At 44.4% G+C, this 22,770-nt stretch overlaps 1 protein-coding gene across 1 annotated transcript in view; it reads right to left on the bottom strand.

Moving 5' to 3' along the window:
• The window catches only part of SDK1 (sidekick cell adhesion molecule 1), a 474,538-nt gene that overhangs the window by 278,610 nt on the left and 173,158 nt on the right, over positions 1 to 22,770 (bottom strand). Inside the window, exon 5 of the mRNA XM_056866585.1 lies at positions 8,370 to 8,503. Within this exon, the coding sequence (XP_056722563.1) occupies positions 8,370 to 8,503 (134 nt within the window). The remainder of the gene's footprint in view (positions 1 to 8,369; positions 8,504 to 22,770) is intronic.

The following is a 22,770-nucleotide window of genomic DNA, read 5'->3' as shown; positions in this document are numbered from 1 at the left end:
CCTGTTCACGTATATTAAAGGAGTTCAAATGTGGTAAATACATGGGTTACTCCTGTTCGCAAAACATTACTATCGGGAGGATCATGGGTGTGTGTGTGTGCTGCCGTTACGCATGGTTAGTAGGCTCCTGAGACATGTGATTGTCATGCCTGAAAAGGACCACAGCGTGGAAACATAATCTTGACAGACTGAACAAAGCCTTTTGAGCTCTGCCCTCCATCACTAAAAACTACTGAGATACACTGACCATGAGAAAGGTCTAGGCAGAAGGATACACTAGCTAATCGTCTCTTGTGCAAATCCCATAGTAATGCCTGGATAGGTGCCAGCACTACCTCTGTCCCCATCCCTGTATTATGGCCCTATTTCTTTGCTGCTGTTGTGCCAGTTCTGGCAGAGACATTGTGTCCCACGGGTGTTAATAGGAGGGGATGAATCTCCTCCTCATGCCAATTCTAGGGCCCTGATGTCCAATTCTATGATGTGCATGTGACAGTTTGCTTTGTGGCTAAGCAAGATGCGAAATGGAGTCTCCCACATTCAAACATGACATCCTTGACTGCGGCAGTGCCAACTGACTCCCAGAACAACCTAAGGGCCCCAGATGATACTGCCAATGTGGCTGACAATGCAGAGGAGCAGGTCATCAATGTGGGCAATGAAAGCAAGCTCTGCTTCGCCTCCAGGCGTCCATGAAACCTGGCAGTCACCATGCGAGCAGAACAAAAACGTGGTGGGTCTGCCTAAAAGCCAACCTGGTTGTATTGTCAGACATACAAATCAGGGTGGTGTGTCTTGTGCCTCCAGGGCTAAGAAAGACAGAAGTTATGCTTGTTGGGCAAAACAGAGATGTGTGCAACCATGGCCAAGTGTAGCTACAACTCGTCGAAACAAGACCCACAGGTGGTAAATGCCACATAACTGACACTAAAGAAAGATGCATTTAGTTGCAACAAAAATCAAGCTAACGTTTACGGCAACTCAGACTTATCTCCATTCAATTTCTTCTTCAAATGTAGAATCCAATGAATAAAGTCTCTCGTTTTTAAAAAAGGTTTACCTTAGAGTTGAGAATCAGCACAAGAGATTTCAGTGGCAAGAGGATTTTTTAAACATGGCAGCACACTAGGGCATTTCTGACGATGATATCCTTATAGATTTAACTCAGCTCCAAACACATGTACAGCTCCTTTAAATTAGGTTTCTAGATGACAAAAGAATATTGAATGATTGCTGGAGCATAAAGCGCATATGCGCTCCCCCTGACAAGAGCCCTAGACAGAACAATCATGGCAGAATTTTTCCTGGAATTCTTCTTGACAGCAAGAAATTTTAAAGGTTATCATGAAAGTGAGCAAAATGAAATGTCATTATTTCTAAGAGAGATTTAAACATGGCATAACTCATAAAGCACTCTGATTGGGGGCCGCATTGGATTTCCATTACACTTGTTGAGAAAACCAAGAGTCTATGAAGTTCAGTCACTGCTGAGAAATCCATTCCACCCCTCTTCTCAACTTCTATTCGATGTACTTTCTTCTTTAGATGAAAAAAATCTTATTGAAGCATTAATTTCATTTTAGCCCATTTGATCTGCTGAGCTTTGGCAAATGTACACCCCCCCATGGCATGGAATAAAAGCAATTTGACAAGTTTATAGATCCAGTTCGAGTTTGACCTCGGCAGAGCACTGAACTATTATCTGGAGAGTCTGCCCGCGTTCTTTTTCTTTTCCCCCTCCATACCTGAGCTGCTGGAATGCCCCATCAAAAATTCATGCAACAATATGTCCGAGACACCACCATCTATATCCTCCACATCTGCTGACTCTGCCTCACCTTTAAAACCTCAAAGCAGATCCTTCTCCCCCTCCGCCTCCCCACCGCCCCGTTTCAGCAAACCTTGATGACAAACAGAAGTTATTGTTGAGCGAAGTCTCCTTCCTGAGAAGAAAGCATCATCTTTAACCCAATAATGCTTTATCTTCACAAGCATGTTGTTGAAAAGAGGACAGAGTAGAAAAATATCACAACCGAACAGCGAATGTGGGCAGGGGACAGCAGCTTAGAATTGGTTTAGAAAAAGATGGTGTTTAAAAGTCTCTTAAAAACATTTTGACAAATGCATAGGAATACAAAATCTAACCCCAGAATATTCAAAAATTCTACAACGAGCCAATAGCTTCAGAAGGAAGCTGCTGCTGTTGACACAGATAGTAATAATGTGATTAAAAATTGATATGTGTTGTCATGGGTGGCATCTCCATGTATGGAGGTGCCACCCATGACAACACATATCAATTTTTTAATCACATTAGGAAGTTTGCCAGCAGGGGAGGGAGTTACCTTGGATTAGGAAACATGTTGCTATAAAGCCTCGATGTGCAAAAAATAAAAACAAGAAGTGGAATTAAATGAAATCAAAAGCGTTTAAAATGCTGAGATCTCACAGCCTCTCACGAGGTGGTCCGAAGAGGTCTTGCCCGCCATTTTGGGTTGCCCAGGCAACCAAGAAAAGCCGTCAAGGCCACCATTTTGAGCTGCCCTGGCAACCGAAAGCAACTTCACCAAACCCCAGTGCAAGAGGGGAGGATGAGAAGGCAAGGGTTTCCCCTCTCCCACAAGGTTGTGACTTCAGATCCTGGTCTGACCGAGCGGAACTAACAATGATTAGTGGAATGGCCTTCATTCAAGCAATCACAGTAACCTATAGCTGAATCGCGGGTTTGTGCAACAGCTGAACTGAGCCACTGCAGATAATTCAAGTCCAGATAAATTTGATATAACAGCACCCCACCTCCATTACTTGCACCTTTCAGAGTTTGTACTGTGATTTAAGACTAAGTGAATGACTAGACAAATTTGAGCATGGGGCTATTTAATGCAATCGCTGCACCTTTAATGCCTGGGACAAAATGCCTTGTTATTCCAAGTGGAAACCGGCCAGGCCAACATGACATCCTTATATTTCAAATTAATTGCAATATAACCAAGCCAAGAATTTAATTTTAGTCCCCGCACTACTTTAATCTTATCAACAGGACAATGGGTTCCTTTCTCTACACTCGCAATGCTTGGGAGGGCGATTTATCTTCGTTAAATAATAATTGGCTTTATTATCTTTTGACTTTTCAGAACCGCTGGCTGGCAAGGTTTTTAAAAATTTCATCAATCTTATTTTGTGTTTTTCAAAGCCCTTGTAGGGGAGGAGGAAGACGTCAATGCCGGCAACACACATTGTACTTCTTAACAGTACGAATTGGGCTCAAAAATGTCTGACTTACTAATACATCTCCTGAAGTGACATGCACTACTATATTTCATAACTTGAAGACGAAAAGTCCAGCAGGAGCACCTGACTTGCAGTGATGGGCAATTTGTGTTGCAAAAGAAATCCAACATGCCACCTCCCAGGGGGTAAAAAAAAAGCTTACAGATGCCCACCTCTTGCAAGCAAACGTGCCTTTTCAATAATGGACTTGTGCAACTTTCTGCCTTCTGCCTTGGAGCGGCGGAGGCTAATCTGGTGAACTGGATTTGTTTCCCCACTCCTACACATGAAGCCACCTGGGTGACCTTGGGCAAGTCACAGCTCTCAGTCTCACCCACCTCACAGGGTGTCTGTGGTGGGGAGGGGAAGGGAAGGTCTCCCTTAAGTGGCAGAGAAAGTAGGCATATAAAAACCAACTCCTCTTCTTCTTTCCTTGAAATATTTGTAAGTCAGTGGGTCTTTGCTGCATTAGCCATAGTGACAATAAGGATTCATCAAAATAAAAGCAAAAAAAAAAAATCCACAATCTTCCACTGGCTTTCCTCAAGGGATCTGAGGTTTCAGTAGCACTGGGACCCACCTGCTCCCACTGGATCATGAATTAATCTGTGTTATCAGTGATCTGTTTTTCCATGATTGGTTTTGGGGCACATCTCAGTGATTGGAGCAACGGGAATTTCTTGAATTTTATCTTTTTAGCCTCACTGGGTGTATCTGTTTCAGCTCCGCTCTGTACAAACTCATGATATTTTAAAACTACTTCATGCATCAGTTGCCCACAGACGACTCTATCACAAGGAGCAGATTTGTCTCGCGGATGCTAAGGGGCCTCTCTTATTTTGCAAAAACAAACTGAAATGGCCCACCTCTTCCAGGATTTCTCTCGAGGTTTACCAGAAATGCTTGACCCTGGCTTCCAGTGGCTTTTCTGGGACTCATTCGTTAAGCATTCCTTCCAAAAGCACTATTTCTGAAGTCTCCTTTCGCCCATCTTTTGCATCCATCTTTAGGATTGTCTCCTGCTGGAATACAGTTATATTTCGCTCTTATCTACTGAGTTTATCTAATTCCCCCCTCCCTATTTCTAATCTCAGGCACCCGCTGTTATCTTGTTTACTTAAGAAATGTATTAACAACGTATACACATTCAGCATCTCTGAAACCTGCAGCTGTCTGAGCACGGAATTATCATAGATGCAATTGAGACCAAGATTCCAACCTCTCGGCTGGCAAGATTAGACTCTGGATCTGAATTTCCCCCCTCATATTCTTTTCATAAATACCAGACAGAAGTCCCCAAGCATTCCACCCTTTCTTGACCTCCTTTAAACATACCATCTTTCTGTGTACATCCATGCCATTCTTACGCTATAGCACACTGTAAAATGTTTTATTCACACGGCCACAGACAGACTATTCCCAAATGTTAATTAAGATCAGAAAATGAGCTACAGAGTGCATTAGCGGTTATGTAATATAGACCATTAAAGCTTGCCTTTTAAATGAATGTCATTAAATTCTAAGTATAGCTGTTTTCTCCTGTGCTGCCAGAGAAAGGAAGAGAAAGGTGACACGGCACCTTTTATTCAAGACTTTTCGAGCAAGCGAGCAAAGCTACGAGAAGTGTAATTGCGAAGCCCATTTTACAAGGCGGGTCCAGAAAGCCTGTGGCAAAAGCTAAATGTAAGCCCAGGCTTGGCTTCCCGTTAAACAGAGCTCCTCAGAAAACAATGCTGCCTTCGTACCCACATCGGTTGTTGTGTGCCTTCTCTCAGAACCCACGCAGGTGTCATTGGAGAGCATTTCAGAATAGCTGTCTTGGGAACTGCCATCATAAGCTTTTAGACAGCACTTAAGCTATATCAGGCATTGACAACAGACTACGGGGAATTTCCTGTGAGCAACTCTTGCGGACAAACATTCCGTTAAGTTTCTGCCTCTGTTAAATGTGGTTGTTCGAGGCAGAAGTATTTGAACCCGCAACGGTCTGCTCCCAACTATCCCCCAGAATCCCATCAATATTAATCAATTCACGCACACACATAATTTAAAGCATTTTCCCTGGAATGGAAAAGAAGCCAAGGAGATTAAAATACCAATCAAACATGCAGAGAAAATTTAGACTCCTGTTGTATAATATCAATATGGAGTTTCCATCACTGTCCTTTGTCTCTTTGTGACTCAGCTTATATAAATGAAAACAGTGCCTTCCTCGAAATTTGACAGCCTGTGTCTAGCATAATTTCACCTGCAGAAGTCAGGCAGAGGCCAGAACATTATATCCAACACATATCTAATATTTCATTAAATATGACATTACACCTGTAAAAACGTTATGAACCCCATTTATTTTGGAAGTCAGGTCTCCTTCCCCTTTACTCTCTGTGATGCACCTAGCATAATGAAACTGGCATTAAATGCCTATTTTGATTTGCAATCCATTAAAAAAAAAAGGTGTCGACCGTTTGTGGCACCATATATTCCAGCTTAGAGTGTGCAGCTTTCAATACAGCAGGACGCCCATTATCTGAATCTTGGTTTGTATAAACTCCTATGGACACATCTTTTCAGTTTATGTCTCATGCAGTTACAGATTAAAAAGAGCACTGTAGGGTGAAAAGGATCTAAAGATCTTCTACCTTAATATGTCAAACTGTAGCAGTATCTGTTTCCAACACCTTTGACATAGGGTGGTTCCACACTGATCCTTTTGTTTTGCTTGGAGGACCCACAAGGGGTACTGAAAAAGGGGTTCCATACAGTGCTTAAGTAGTATTATATTCCCTGTAAAAATACCATCTCACAGGCAAGATTACGTCCTTTCAGAAGAAAGTTCCCTTCAACACAAATCTTGCTTAATCCTCCTACTTTCCTTTGTTTACACACTAATTACTTACTTCCTGTTCATTCTTGACTGGTTAGCTCTCTTGGAGGCATTCAAGAATTAATGGATAATTATCAGCTCCTGTTCCCTTGGGCAAGTGTGGGGCGGGGGGCGCTCAAATACTGCTTTTCATTTTGTGGCCAGCCAAAGTTACTGCTCACACCTATTTATTGTTGTTGTTGTTTTGTTTATTACTATTAACGTGATCATGAAATAATGGGGGGGGGAGTGAAAAGAGCCAGTAATTTACAACTGATTCATGAGTGACCCAAGAGAAAAGGTAACTACAGGAAAGAAGGAAGTAATTAATGAAGAACGAGGAGGAAAAGATTAAAATTTAAAGGGATAGTAACTCTGGGACACATCAATAGTTCTTTGATTGCCCATATAAAATAGCCACAAGCTGCATTTTATATTTAACAACAAGTTGCCACAAATCAGATCTGAAACAGGATGGAAAACCAGCGCAAAAGACTATGAAATGCCAGGAGCTGTGTACACGGTCTAGATCGTGTGTTTTTTAAATCATAACAATTTCAGACGAAAAAGCTAGTGTGAACCAACCATGCTAGCTCCCATAATCCAGAGAGTAGCGCGATACAAGCAGAAAACGTTTTTTTAGACAGTGAAGATTATAATTAAGAAGGAATGACTCGATGCCTCCAGTAAGCAGTGGTGAATGCCAGAGGCAGAGGGGAGAAGGAAAATAACACGGTCACTAGATCATTATGACCAGATGGCAACTCCTCCTCCCTTTCAAATAAGGTGAGCAGTTAAGCCCCCAGGAAGAAAGTGGCATGTGCCAGGTAATTTCCAAACCACAAAATGTTCTTAACAATTTAGAACCCCCTGCTCAATATCCAGTCTCCACTGGTGGCCATCAAGGCTTTTAAAGCAAACAAGGAGAAAGAGAGTGCGTATCTATTTAAAGATCAGTCACATTTAACCAAAACCTTTGCTTATGAGAATGTTTATATAGGATTGAGGCCATTGGGATAATGACTGTATTTATGGCTGTGATTGAGAAAAGTGCAAAGAAATTAGCCACACGTGCTCGGTGAGATTCTTTTCTGCATTTCTGAATAGCAGTTTTTCTAGCGCCTGCTGCTGCACTAAATCATAGACTTAGCCCCCAAAATAGATGAGAAAAAGTGGGTGGGGGGAATCACTGCAAAATAAAGCAGCTGTTCTTACATACAGATACAGGACACTGAGGACGACACACAACCATATCCAAGTTGTGGAAATTGTAAGAAAAGAAGGGGGCTCAGCAGATCATGCCCAACAGCCTCAAAACAGCCTAATCTCTCAATTCAGTCCATGTGAGCCAGAAGGGCTTATATGAGGGGCACCTTTGGAAGTCTGACACAGGGTGGTGGGCACAACCACAAAATAGCTGCTGCAGGAGACAGAGCTGACCAGAAAGAGAAAGCCCAAGAGCAGGGGAGAAGAGAGGTAATTTAAAAAAATAGATTGGGAAAGAGGAGTGAGAGAGAATAAAAGACAACACTGTGGTGGCAGTTGCTGCTGAAACTTCTTATTTTAATATGTCCAGCCAATCGGATCTCCAGTGGCCAATGAGAATCTCTGTTGGGCAAGTACCCCACCTGGCCCTACCAACTTCCTACAAATACTTGGTGGGTACCAGGGAAGGTGCTGGTGCAAGCCACGGCACCCATGGGCACCACCACGTTGGGGACCCCTGGCTTAAATCCTCATTCTAGGGACAATATAATTAAAATACATCCATCCTTTGGTATTTCATGACAGGGCCCTTCTTAGTCATTAAGAGGTCTTCTTAACCAAACGTGAACCACAACAGCCTTTCAGAGCACAGAGAGGGAAAGAGCACAGAACTCAGCCTTCTTAGGATTTTGATTTTAAAAATCAGGGAGTGTCACTCAACGACGCACCTAAGTGTGCACGTGTGTGTGTGTTTCACTCATCACTGCATGGAACGCAGCAAGTTAATGTAGAGAGGCATTCAAAATGTAACACTCACCGGCAGTCTGAAGCGGCTCACCCCATTCTACCCCCTCATTCTGCCGCAGGTATAGACCAAGCCTTTGAAATCACTATTTGGCAGCTGAATTTTTGTAGGGCAGATAAGAAGTATTCTTAAAGCTCTCTGTTTTGTTTGTTTTGTGTAGAGGGAGGGAGGATATCTTTCTGTGCATGCAAACCCCATTTCAGTTGCTGAAGTACCAGTACTCACTTTTCACACTCAGGAAAATAAACGGGCTTGTCTTGTTCTCTCCATTTCTTTCGTTGACTGCCTGGACATAGTAGGATCCTGCATCCGCCGTTGACGTCGCGAGGATGACCAACTGATTCTCTAGAGTGATGGCTCTGTTTGGGAGGGAAAGGAATGTGTTTAAATTAGGATGAAAAAACTGTTACAAAAATCTTCACAGGCCTTCCAATGGGGCAAGTGAAAGTTTTCAGAGTTCAGCCCTACCAAAATGACAGGCGCTAAACTTCAAACAAAATCCATGATGTAGGCTCTAAACCTCTGAAATCTTTGAAGTTGCTCTACCTGACATATTGTTTAAAAACTTCTAAGATGTGCAATGGTGGCCAAGCCCCTGCATAGAGACTCGAACACAAAGTACTATTTTAGGCATGCCCAGGAATATGGGCACAATCCCTGGATTTGGTTTAAAAAAAAAATATTAAAGCAGCTGGCCCCAGGCCATGTTTCAAATTGGGTTGAAATCCTCTCCCAGGTTTCAAAAGCAACTTGTCATTCAACATGAAGAGCTGAGAATGGAGAGGCACATATTTAGGCTTGCCAACCTCCAGGTAGGGCCTGGAAATCTCCAGGAATTACAACTGATCTCCCCTGGAGGAAATGGCTGCCATGGAGGGTGGTCTCAATGACATTATATCCTGCTAAGGTTCCTCCCCTCCCCAATCCCCGCCCCCAGGCTCCACCCTCAAACCTCCGGGAATTTCCCAACTTGGAGTTGGCAGCCCTATGTGACAGGCTCACTAGGCATGCAGGATAATCTCTCAATTCAGTCCATGTGAGCCAGAGGAACTGTAAAAAGAATGATCAGTGATACTACCAAGATATTTGATTCGTGTTAAGTTGAAGCCAGTTATCTTAGCAAATACTCAGTGGTCAAGGGCCAATAATTTTTTGGGGGGAAGGCGCTAAAAATAAGGTGTTTATTGACATGTTTTTTTAATCATTTTACTGGTTTTATTTTAAGCTCCTTTGAACATAAAGCACACAGACACAGCTAACCAACAGCTTAGACCCAAACTAAAAAGATACAGGCAGCAGACCCTCAGGGTAAATAGTTTATCTTTATGATCTGTGTTAATTTTCTCAGTTCCATACATGCAGAACTGGTACAAATGGTTAATTAACATGCTCAGATGAGAGACTATTGGGAGAGCAAAGCTCCTTTTAATTCTCAGCTATAAATTACACTGCCTTGCAAGTCTGTGGTGGCATCATCCCAGAGGACTCAGTAAACACCAGGGTCTACCCGCAGTCCACCCTTTCTGGTAACAACTGCTCCCATAAATCTAAAACTGCTCTTGCTGTTGTGTTTACACTTGTCTACAGACAGTGTGCTGTGTTGGTTCAGTCATCAGCATCCAGAGGTGGCCGAATGAATCCAGACCGTATGAGAAGAGGTATTTGTACCGCTGTCCCAAGTATTCAAACTGCATGGTGCTAAGGTTTATACCTGATTTCCTGTCTTCTGGGAGGAGGATGCTAATTTAAGCTGTTGCCAGTTCTCCAGAGGCTTAACTGTGAGTAACCCACTCCCCAGCTCTTTGCCACTGCATCTAAAAAATATGGCCTTGCTGAAATTACAGCAGCTATGAACCCATTTGCATGTTGAACAGCTTTGCAAAGGCCAGTCCCAGATGGTGTCTCTATGTGGAGAGATTAAAAAGTCTCTACAGGGCAGGACTCCGTCGCAAAAATACACACCTGTGTACGGGGATAGTAAACTTCCAGTGGTTATCATTGCTGTTACTATCCCCAATTAGCAGCAGGAGTGTGTTTCCATACCAAAGAGTCAGAGACTGTGGCAACGTATTGGATGTGAGGAAAAAAGGAATCCATAGATGACTTCTATGTTTGCAAGCCAGGGCAAATAACAACAACAACAACACAACAGTGAAATGGGTTGGTGGACAAAGATTAAAAATTAAGAGCTGTGCCGGAAAATAATCTGATAACTAAAGAGAGCTATTTTTCCGGACAAGATGCATCAGTTTCTCTAATTTAAAAAAGGTAAAGGTCCCCCTGTGCAAGCACCGGATCATTCCTGACCCATGAGGTGACGTCACACCCCGACGTTTACTACACAGACTTTGTTTTATGGGGTGGTGCTTATCTTCCAGCCATCTTCCCTTTACCCCCAGCAAGCTGGGTACTCATTTTACCGACCTCGGAAGGATGGAAGGCGGAGTCAACCTTGAGCCGGCTACCTGAAACCAACTTCCATTGGGATCGAACTCAGGTCGTGAGCAGAGCTTGGACTGCAGTACTGCAGATTACCACTCTGCGCCATGGGGCTCAATAATTAGCTCTACTTTAAAGGGGTCGATTTATACATCCGAAGAGTAAATAATTGGGCCAGGGACTCCAATGTTTCTCTGCTTTATGGTGAATTTTATCAGAATGTATTTCAGTGAGGAAGGACCGTTCACCTTCTCTCCCGTCCCTCCAGGAAAAGCAGCAATTCTAGATCAGGACACGATGCAGATAAAAGTAAGCTGAGGCACAGTGGAGAGAAAAAGGAATGCTCCACCTTGTTTTTAATCAGGATGCCCAATATATACAGGGGAATGAAAAAATGATGGGGTATGGAAATTAGTAATGGAAATTACTTAATTTGATATGGAAAGTTTCCGGTGTGCAGTGCCCTCAAAACTGGAACATTAAATTGGAAGTCTAAATGGATCTGCTTACTCTGAGAGGCGGTTTTTGAGAATGAGGGATGTTTTACTATATTTAAGAAACGGAAAAAGGGAAACCTTAGATAACCTATTATTACAGTAAACTTTGAGAAAAATAAACCTTTTGACAAAAGAACAGTTTTCACATTCTGTATGTATGTTTGTTTTTTGCTGCTTCATCTGCCCCGGTTTTCTAACCAGAATCCCAGCTCCAGGATACTTACCTTTACGCTGCTTGAGGTAAACAAATGTGACAGATTGGTTTTAATCTGTCAATAATTTACCCTTGGCACAGAGGAAAACACTAGTAAGAGAGCATGATAGCTGAAATAGAAACGTATCTGGCAGAATAACAACATGCCAATGGATGGGCCACCACCTTGACCTTTCAGGAGTGCAGAGTTACAGGTGAAATAAAACCTCAAAGGATGCTTTGAAAACAGAACCTCTGGAATCAAATAAAAGAATAAGAAGGGGGGGACAGAAAACAATAGCCATCGTACTGGGAATAATATTTGCTTCCTGACAGATGGTACACCTGGCTTCACATAGATTATTGAAATACCGACACCATCGGTCCAATATAATAATGAATTCCACGGCACTGTTTACATTCAGGCTAACTTACAGACAGCAGGGGGAAAGCAAAGCAAAAGGGAAACAGAAAAGGACACCGCTGCCTTCCTCAAATATAAATCAGGAGTCTAATAGCACCTTAAAGGCTAACAACATTCATCCCAGCAGAAGCTTTTTACAGTCACAGCTCACTTCATCAGATGTATGAACTGCATATCCATATCCTGGCACATGCGATTCTATTGGAAGCTGATCAGGAAATAACCTATTTAAGTAAAACAGATTAATAGTATGCAATCCCCTGTTTTGTGCACAACTGGAAGCACAAGTCTTATTCTCCAAAGCCTCTTGGCTCTGTATCTTCTCTAAAAGATCAGGATGCCAAAAAAGGGCATTTAAAAAACTCTGAGTAAATGAGCAAACCCTGAGTGAGGAGCTAGCTTTCCATATAGACTAAAATGTCAGTTTCTTGAGAATTACCTTCCAAAACTCAATAGCAGAGGGGACAGAAGAACAGAAGAAAGGCCATGCTGGATGAGACCAAGGCCCATCAGGTCCAGCAGTCTGTTCACACAGTGGCCAACCAGGGGCCTCTAGGAAGCCCCCAAGCAAGACGACTGCAGCAGCACCATCCTGCCTGTGTTCCACCGCACCCAAAATAATAGGCCTGCTCCTCTGATCCTGGAGAGAACAGGTATGCATCATGACTAGTAGCCATTTTGACTAGTAGCCATGGATAGCCCTCTCCTCCATGAACATGTCTACTCCCCTCTTAAAGCCTTCTGATTTGGCAGCCCTCACCACATCCTGGGGCAGGGAGTTCCACAATTTAACTGTGTGAAGCAATACTTCCTTTTATCTGTTTTGAATCTCTCACCCTCCCACTTCAGCAGATGACCCCGTGGGACATGATACGTAATACTAAAAGCTGCAAAACATGATGCCCAGATCACTAACGGGCCACCAGTTTATTATTTAATATACAGTTCCTGGAATTTTTAGTTGCCCAGTGCCAGCCTGGCCAAGGCAGATAACAAGGAAAACACATCAAACTGTTATTTTTTTTCTTTACAAAAAAAACACAGCCCAATTTCTCCACACATGAAATGCTTGCTCAGCAAGGGGGGGAAAAAACAACTGACACTGTTTCTATAGATGCCAGGGCTTAGGCTCTCTCAGGAGCTGTACATACAAAGAGACAGGATTTCTCAAATTATGGGTCTTGAGAGACATGCTAGCCCTTCGACTACTATAGATCTTCAATATATGCCAAAAGATAGACATTAAGGGAAACACCATCCATCTTTCCCCTACAAGACAACAAGCAGGGACAACTACAGTGAATCTGGAAGAAGGAATTCTGCGGGGCGGGGGTATTACTTTGGGGGGTTTTTTTACATCTAGAGAAATGTACTTGTTAGGGTTTTTTTTAGTAACTAGACTGTACAATGAGCAGATATTGTTAGATTATTATATCACAGCAGAATGAACTCAAAACCACCAAATAACCCGATTTAGCCTCTGCTTAGAACTGAGCCATCTGTTCAAAGCTAAAGTGCAGGGTTTTTTTATTCCATAGGCCAAGATAAAGGCCTGTTCCCAGGGCTGCCACCCAGCTAATACAAACACCAGTCCAGCCTTTGTGTCTTACTAATGCCAAGGAAGAAAATCTCTACTGACATCCCATCTAGCTGGAGCTGATCCTTCTACGTAAGGACTTATATGACCCAGGATGAGCCAATTTTTATTATGAAATGCAAGCATTATAGGGGCAACAGCAATGAATGCACTGCCTCGGAGGGTGCTGGAGTCGTCTTTGGAGGTCTTTAAGCAGAGGCTGGATGGCCATCTGTCAGGAGTGCTTTGATTGTGAGATCCTGCATGGCGGGGGGAGGGTTGGGGTCACTGGGGATGTGGGGGGGAGGGAGTTGTTAATTTCCTGCATTGTGCAAGGGGTTGGACTAGATGACCCTGGTGATACCTTCCAACTCTATGATTCTACTGAAAGGTTCCCAGCAGGACTGCCCCCCCTTGATGAAGTCTGTCTGATGTGGGCTTTAAAAGTTATCCTTGCTTCCCCATCTTCTGCCCATTGGCCCCAACCAGTGTAAAGCAAGAGACAACCAGTTCCATCGCACAGTAGGTCAGGAATGGTTCAGGAACTGGGCAGAGCTCTTGAGAGAGGAGGGAGAAGAAAGAAATAGAAATATATTTCACTGGTGCTCCTTGCTAAGAACCTGGCTCCCTCTGCATTGCTAGATTCACAGCCTGGTGTCTGCCAGCATGGTGTAGTGGTTAAGAGCAATGGTTTGGAGGGGTGGACTCTGATCTGGAGAATCAGGTTTGATTCCCCACTCCTCCACATGAGCAATGGAGACTAATCTGGTGAGCTGGATTTGTTTCCCCGCCCCTACACACGAAGCCAGCTGGGTGATCTTGGGCTAGTCACACTCTCTCAGCCCCACCCACCTCACAGGGTGTCTGTTGTGGGGAGGGGAAGGGAAGGTGATTGTAAGCCGGTTTGATTTTGCCTTAAGTGGGAGAGAAAGTCAGCATATAAAAACCAACTCCTCCTCCTCCTTCTCTTCCTCTTCTTCTTCTCTCTCATTCTCGCTCTCCACCTGGTGATACCTCTTCATCCAACGAGCTGCTGCTCCTCACTTACTAGTCTGGTTGCCAGGGGACTGTTACACTTTGTTCCCTTTTTCCTTACCATGACCTGCTGCTTTGGTAAGGTGGTGTTTCCCCCCACACACACACACACACGTACGTCTATGGCAAAGAAACCCACATATTCCCACGCAAATAAGAACACCCAAAGGCACATCAGCTGCTGAGTCGTCATGATCATTAAGGCCTGCGTTTCCAAGGGGCTCACTGTCTCCTGTTGGGAGGGAGACCCCGGACGTTCAAGCCCTTCCCACGTTGTGTCCCTAAAACTAAAACACGTTTGTCCTCTTCAGAAGTTCGAGATGCTATTGTCCGGCATCACTGCTCCACAGCATGCTTCAGTAATCTGTAGAAACCGCCCAACACAACCCAGCTAAATGTAAAGCATCTTTAGGTCCCATTGATTTCAATGGGAGGAATTTAAAACACGTACTTTAATCTCCCACTTAAACCAAGGGGACTGCAAAGTGCTTAACTTGGGCTTGAATCGCCCCCTCCAGACTTCATTCTTCACCTTCAGAACCCGCTGTGGGACTGCTCTAAATTTACCGAAACACGCACTCATCCGTTAGGAACTTGCATTTTCATGACAGCCCTCTTCCACTGGGACTGTCAACCAGCCGAGCCGTTTGCAGAAGAGCTGCTGGCTTGACATCCATCCATCAGTGCGGAACGAGAACAGAGCCCTGGCTCGTTTTCATATCTGGAATGCGACCTTCAGGGGAAAGCCAGCACAGTGGCCAGGGAATCTTGACTGTTTGCAAGCACAATCCGAAAACCAGAGAGAAGACTGCACAGGGGTCGTGCCAGGAGGAGACACTGGGTGGGGTTACTGGCCAGGCAAGACTGGGATGGAAGCCAGGACTCTAAGGAATGCCATTCTAGCCCTGTTTGGCATACAATAACTTCAGGGATTAATTTCTGACCAGCTACATGAGATCCTCCTATAAGAACACATATAAACTCAATCAACAGGTACCCAGAATCGTCGTCAAAATAAAAACACAACTTTATGCAATTTCTATATTGCCAAGGACAGCTGAGCCTTTCCAGACTGGAGTTTCTTCTTCCCAACACAGGAGAAACTGGAAGGAACGGGGGGGGGGGGGGAGACCCAGCTTCAGTTCCCCCCTCTACCATAAACTTTACAGGGTGACTTTGGGCAAGTCACTCATTTTCAGCCTAATCTACTTCGCAGGGTTCATTTGAGGACTAAATGGACAGGTGGTGGATAATCCATGTAGTTCCTTGGGAGTAAAGGTGAGATAAAAATGAATAGACAGATTAAATGGTTGCTGTGACTAAAGCGTTCATGTTTAAACTTCTCCCCAGCCTATCAGTTGCTATAAGCATAGCTCCTAATCACTGGAGAGAGGATAAGTACATGGATTATTTAAACAAAATCTGATTACTGAAAATATGTCTAAGCAACTGATCTACAAAGAGAACCACCTCTATTTATGAGTGGTATGAAGTCCATTGGTATTTGACGACCAATTTCCAGATACAAATAAGCACAACCGTTGTCTCGTTTTGAAGTGGCATGCTCATTATTCGGCAACGAAGTCCTCACGTTATCCAACGGCGCTGAGCTTTCAGATATATTATAGCAAGGGCCATGCTTTACTGCACTCTCCGAGTGATTGATGTCTTTTCCCCGCTGGTGACGCCAGCAGGTCCATTTGAAAATACGGCACCGCGCAACAAGTAGATTACCAAAAAAGCATCTTGTCCCCACCCCCTCGTCAAAGGCAACATATTGAGCAGATGGTAGATAAGGTGACAATGACAGAGATGCATTTTTAATGACCCAGTGGTATTTTAGTGCAGAAACAGAGAAGGGCTTCAGCTCTGCCATCCTTGCTCATGTATTCTGCTGTATCACTGTAGTCCTGGATTCTTGGTCCTTGCGTATTGAGCAGGGAACCCCCTCCCCCCCATTTAATCATTGTACCTTTCCTGAAATTTCTCTCTGCCCCAAGTTCCAGTTCTCCTTAAGTCCATTTTAACTAAGAGCATTTCTAAATCATGGCATTCCATCATCAGCAGATTGCCACAGCTTCCCTTGAATACATATGCATCTTTTAAAAGATGTTCAGAGTTAATGATGCTAACTTGCACATTGATTAAAAAAGAAAGAAAGAAAGAATGCACTGAGCTCTGACCACTTGTATTTCTGCATCAATATACTTCCTGCATTATATTTTACTGATGGGCACATGCACTCCTGTAAAAAAAAGTAAAGGTCCCCTGTGTAGGCACTGGGTCATTCCTGACCCATGGGGTGTCGTCACATCCCGACGTTTTCTAGGCAGACTTGTTTACGGGATGGTTTGCCAGTGCCTTCCCCAGTCGTCTTTCCCTTTACCCCCAGCAAGCTGAGTACTCGTTTTACCGACCTCGGAAAGATGGAAGGCTGAGTCGACCTTGAGCCGGCTACCCGAAACCAACTTCCGTTGGGATTGAACTCAGGTTGTGAGCAGAGCTTGGACTGCAGAACTACAGTTTACCACTCTGCGCCACGGGGCTCTGTCATGCAATCCTGTATGCTGGCGAAATGCTTCACACTCACACACATGCACAAAGAATCTTCATGCAAATTCCATTTTGAACATTTTGCCCTTGCGCACACTGGTTACAGAGGGGAGAAAAGGGACAGGTGAACTGAAATCTGTGGGAAACCGCTTATGGGCAGCGTTAAACATAATTCCAGATGGGAAGCTGTTTCCCAGTGCAATTCTATGGTGAGTTACTCTAGTCTAAGCCCATTTAAGTCAATGGGCTTAGACTGGTGTAACTCTCCATAGGATTACACTGTTAGTCTGCCTCAGCAAAAGCCCAATGGCACCTCAAAGGGCCCTGATGGGCCAGGTCTTCAGATTAGCGGCCAATGCTGCAGAAGGGCTCGGTCTCCGCTTGGCAGGCCTGCCCTCTTTTGCAAAGAAGCCCAAATCAGAGGACAATCCGCCACCCAACTGATATCATCCTAAGGAAAGTGTTCTTAGGATAGTAGTTTTAGTATAGACCTGGACCTCCACAGCTGGTATCAAATAAATTAGACATTCGGTTCAGGAGTATGAGCTGGCGATTAAACAGTTAAAAGCCTGGGAAGAACTACAAAGTTGTAAAAAATTAACTTAATGCTAAGTATTAGTATTATTACTATTACAGTTTAATTTTCCCAGCTCCTGCCTAATGCCTTTCCGTGTGCCTGTCAGATATTCTGTTGTGACTGCAGGGGAAAGACAGCCACCCCTTGCCAGCTCATTTTCAATTCCTTTAATAGCACTTGAATTACGCACAGTGGGTGGGTGGGTGGGTATTTCGCTTTCAAACACCAGTTTTCCAACGACCTTTTTGTGCTGGGAGTACCTTGCAATTCACAATCCACACATCCCTTGAATTCGCACATTTTGCATACAGCGCATCATGTTTATCTGTGTCTCAGAGTAATCGCCATGTCTTCCCTGAAATGTTCTTCACTCCATGCTATGGCCAAGTCAGGCTCTCTCAAGGGTCCAGAGAAGCCTGGGCTGCTTCCAGCTTTTGAGGCCCCTGGCCATAATAAACGAGAGCCAGAGTGGTGTAGTGGTTAAGAGCAGCGGACTCTAATCTGGAGAACCGGGTTCGATTCCCCGCTCCTCCACATGGGTGATCTTGGGCCAGTCCCTGTTCTCTCGGAGCTCTCTGAGCCCACGTGGAGGCAGGCAAATGGCAAACCACCTCTGATAGTCTCTTGCCTTGACAACCTTCCGGGGTCGCCATAAATTGGCTGCGGCTTGGCGGCACTTTACACCACCAGCCGTAATAAACACAGAGAGTGACGGCACGTGAAAACGAAATAAGACCTATTATTTAATCTAATGTCCAACTATTTCCAATGTACGGCTTTGCAACACACTCTGTGCAAGATTGTCCTTGCAAGTTTTCATCTTGAATCTGCGCCTGATCGCTTATCAAGTTCCAAAAAGTTAATAAGTTGAGGTCCCCTATGAGCTTGAGGCCCAGACCCAATGCCCCCCCCCCCGCATGCCCCTCTGGCTGGCCATGGTTAAAGGCAACACACTCAGTTCTGTGTGCAAACTTACTTAAATGCCTTAAATATAGCCATGAAAAAAAATGCTCATAAACAATAACCATGAAAGAGAACCCTAAGTAAAGGCATATTTTTTAAAAACTAGATGTTAAGGCTGTCAACGGGGCTGCCCCTGTCTGATTCCAGTTCATGGCCTTAGAAGGGTCACTCTGCTTAGGATGGCCCTGTGAGTAACACAACTAAAAAACCAAATGGCCGAACCTTAAGAGTGAATCAAGATGGACAGCAGATGGTCATTGCTATTACAGGCTCCGGCAAACTAGCCAGCCTCTGCCTGCTGTCTGAAGGGAACTGTCGGTACTTAGGAAAGGAATTACTTAAGTGGGAATCTACCACAAGGAACCCACCTAGAGAGCCAGCATGGTATATTTGGAACCACTATCTTTGGTAGTGGTTAAGAGCGGTGGTTTGGAGCAGTTGATTCTGAGCTGGAGAACTGAGTTTGATTCCCCAGTCCTCCACACAAGCGGTGGAGGCTAAACTGGTGAACTGGATTTGTTTCCCCACTCCTCCACATGAAGCCAGCTGGTTGACCTTGGGCTAGTCATACTCTCTCAGCCCTCCTACCCCACAGGGTGTCTGTTGTGAGGAGGGGAAGGGAAGGTGATTGTAAACTGGTTTGATTCTCCCTTAAGTGGTAGAGAAAGTCAACAGATAAAAACCAACTCTTCTTCTTCTAGCCTACAAAGATGGGGCACACCCCCCCCAAGCCTTCTCCCAAAGAATTGCTCCTGGGGACAGATTTACATGGGAGAAGTTTATCCTTTAGACGATCCTATCCCATGCCATTTATGGCCTTATAGAACTTTTTTGAGTTTTTTTTTTTTTCCCTTGTGAGCCATTGGGTGAGAGAACAGGATACAAATACGTCGATGAAACAAACTAATGAAGCCAACGTGCTCAGAACCAAACCAGCAGCCTGTCAAGATCTTCATCTTCAACATACAACATGAGCACTACGTTGTTGGCAAGTCCGACAGTGCCATGTTTAGCTTCAAACGAGATGACTTCTCAAAGATTAGGAGATTAGTTCATAGGAAACTGAAAGGGAGAGTCAGGCGGGTCAAAACTCTTTGGGATGCTGGGGGATTCTTTAAAACTTCAATAACAGAAGGTCAGCTAGAATGCCTGCCACTGAGGAGGAAGGGTAGAAAACAATGCCAAGATGTGGAGCTGAAGAAGCCTTTAAAGAGGAGAAAGGATCTTTAGGAAGCAGGAATCTGAAAGAGCACAAGCATTGGCTAAAGAAGTGCGAGAGAGTGGAAAGGCAAGCAAAAAGCAAGAAAGAATCTGGGGCACCTCACTAACAGCTTTAGGACAAAAACATCTTTAGATATGACAGAAGCAGAAAACCGGCAAGGAATCTATTGAACGGCTGGATGACAAAGGGGATCAGAGGGCAGGGAGACTGCCAATAAGCATGCCAAGCCCTTAATTAAAGTGATGCATGTAAGGGCAAAAAAAAAAAAGGAAACCCTCATTTCACGTATGCAGTCATGGCTGGCGTCCTCTGAGACTGATAAAGCAAAAGGATCCTATGCTACTGACTATTTGCCAAGGGAGGAAAGTTGGGAGCATCTTTGGGCCAACTGTACACAATGTGGTCTCAGCTTTTCATCTTCCACTGTTGCAGCTATTGAGGCTGGGGTTGTGGCCAGAGGAATGGGCCAATCTGGAAAAAAAAGGGCTCTTTTCTTTGACCCCACTGACTGTGGCCTGTGGATCCAGACCAGTCCAGGTGTTGGAGATGTACTTTTTCCCTTTTGTTTTCTAAATGGTATTTTCCTTTCCTTTCCTTTTTTTCTAAGCTGCTTTGACTCCCCTGGGGGAGAAAAGCAGGGAAATAAATAGACGCATAAAGAGCAACAAAAGCTGAAAGCAAACTGTAGCTAGGTTGCATGTTTGCAGAGTATGAATTCCGTGCAGAAAAGGACTGTCAAGTGCACGGACTGTTCTAACCTTAACAAACCAATACTAAATTGCTACACAAGCTGAGTGACTAGAACGGCAGCAGCCGTCATGGAAAAACACCCAACCCCACGAAGCAACAAAGGAGAGCTCAACCTTTCTTCTCCTCTCCACACTAGAGTGAAGTTGCAGCGGAAGGACCACCTTTGGCCAAGCAAAATGGAGCCAACTCAGCATGCCGGTTCATCGACCATTGAGAAGGGGGTGGAAAGGGGTTTACCGGCACCAGTGCCACAAATACTAGACTGAGACTACAAATACTAGACTGAGACTAGTAAGGACGAGGCTGCCACACCCTGGGCTGGGCAGTAAAGTGAGGAAGCAGACAAAATGGGGCTGGGGGGTGGGCAGATGAGCCTGGTGCCCCATTTGCCCTCATGGGCAAGATTCTCCTGGAAGGAGCACTTGAACTCTCTTCCCAACCTAGATGGAGCAAAGGATCCAGGGCGGATCATGTAGTCCCAGTGGTTAGGAAGAAGAGTCCTGTGAGATAAATCACTCTCTTTTCTCTCTCATCCCTGGCTTGCTTTAACAACAATGGAGCCTTACCTGGGCTTTGGCACTAACTGCATAAATGCTGAGCAGCGACGCATTTGGGAGCAGCATTTGAAACCAGGGTTTCAAGAGGGTTGGCGAGCCCCATGTCCTGGGCAATCCGGGAGAGCAGTGGCGCAGCGATACAGAAGGGAGAAAGGGATTTGTGCATCCAAGGAAAGAAGGGAAAACACAAGCCCAGAGCTCGCTCCTCATCCAACAATGGCACACGGCCCCTCCAACTCTTCTGTCTAAGCAGACACAGACATTAATTGAAATGGTCAGCTTGGCCACAATCATTCCACACACTTCCAGCTTGTGGGACTGTTTCTTGCCCATTCCGAAGTCCAAATTAATGCTAGCTGCTAGACAGGGACAATCTTTATCCAGTCACATGCTATCAAAGAAAGTCACTGTTAAACCTCATGCAAGCAGGATTAAATACGCCTCTGAGCCGTACCTGCGAGTTATCAACGTGGCTTCCTATTTGGAGCCGTGAACAGAATGCTGATTTTCCTCATCTTGCTCAGGTCTTTGTTAATAGTCACGCCAAGCACTGAATGCCTGTAATTCCAACATAGTCTTCACATATTTATCTCTCAACTTGCAGGAGTTTCTGCGGCAGAGACTTTGGGGATTTGCTCTTGTGACAAGGCAAGATGCCGGTGCCTGAAAATCCCACCGTCTCCAGAAGAAGAGGCGCTATTACCGAGTTAATGGACGGGATATATAGTTCCATCATACTCAGTTACCAATTCGTATTATCCACTTTACTCTGTAACGAAGATCTCACTTTACTCATATTTACGTAATAGCAGCATCAGCTGCCCACTAATCCTGCCACACACTGAAATGTGCAGCAGGTGCTGGGAAACATTTTAAAAATGCCCCATTGTGTTGCTGCAGGGATATCAACTTTAAACAGGAAATTGATTTCCAATTTAAACATATAAAATAAATACATTCTGTTTCTTAACTAAACTTTGGAAGCGTTAAAAAGACTGATATCATTCCTGTCACAGTTATTACAAAAAACCCACTATATCTCTTATTTAAGCAAGATAGAAACATGGCTCCTTTAAAAAATGTTCTAGAAAGCATCTGTTAGGAGCTGGCCAAAGTTTTATTCCGATTGGCAGCGGCAAGGAATGCCCATTTCCTATCCCCAGATACCAAAGAATCTTTAAATGAAGGCATCAGAATTGAATCGGGTTCCTTCTGTGTGGAAAGCAGATGCTCTATCACTCACTCAGCTCCAGTCCTCCACAAAGGCCACCCATCTGATATTCACGTCCCTCCCAACCACTGGGAAAGAAGCAGGAACCACAAATAATGGGGCAGGGGAACTTCCGACTAGCAGCAGCTTTGTAGGGTCTCAGGTTTCCCACATCACTGACTACTACACTCCTTTTCAACTGGATATGCTAGGGGGTTGAACCAGGGACCTCTCACCATGCACCGCAGACGCTTGACCAGGCCCTTGGCCTACAGCACCTCTTTTGACTTTTCATTCATTCATTCATTCATTTGATTTATGAACTTTTATGAACTCATTTTCCAGAGAACACTTCACGCATGCAGCTCCTCATTCTGCCCTAGCAAGACTTACTGCAATGAAGCATAGTGTGAGAGTCTGGGGCTTCCAATTATATACATACACACACACCATATAAAGTGTAGGGGCAGTAGCTCAGTGGTAGTGCATCTCCTTGGCTTGCAGAAGGTCCCAGGTTCAATCACCAGCATTTCCAGTTAAAAGGATCTGGCAGTAGGCGATATGAAAGACCTCAGCCTGAGATCCCGGAGAGCCGCTGCTGGTTTGAGCTGGCAATACTGACTTTGGTGG

The sequence above is a fragment of the Euleptes europaea genome, chromosome 21 (genome assembly GCF_029931775.1).
Source record: "Euleptes europaea isolate rEulEur1 chromosome 21, rEulEur1.hap1, whole genome shotgun sequence".
NCBI classification, from domain to species: domain Eukaryota; kingdom Metazoa; phylum Chordata; class Lepidosauria; order Squamata; family Sphaerodactylidae; genus Euleptes; species Euleptes europaea.
Note: the sequence above shows the minus strand (reverse complement) of the source record. Positions and strands in the feature narration are given on the sequence as shown.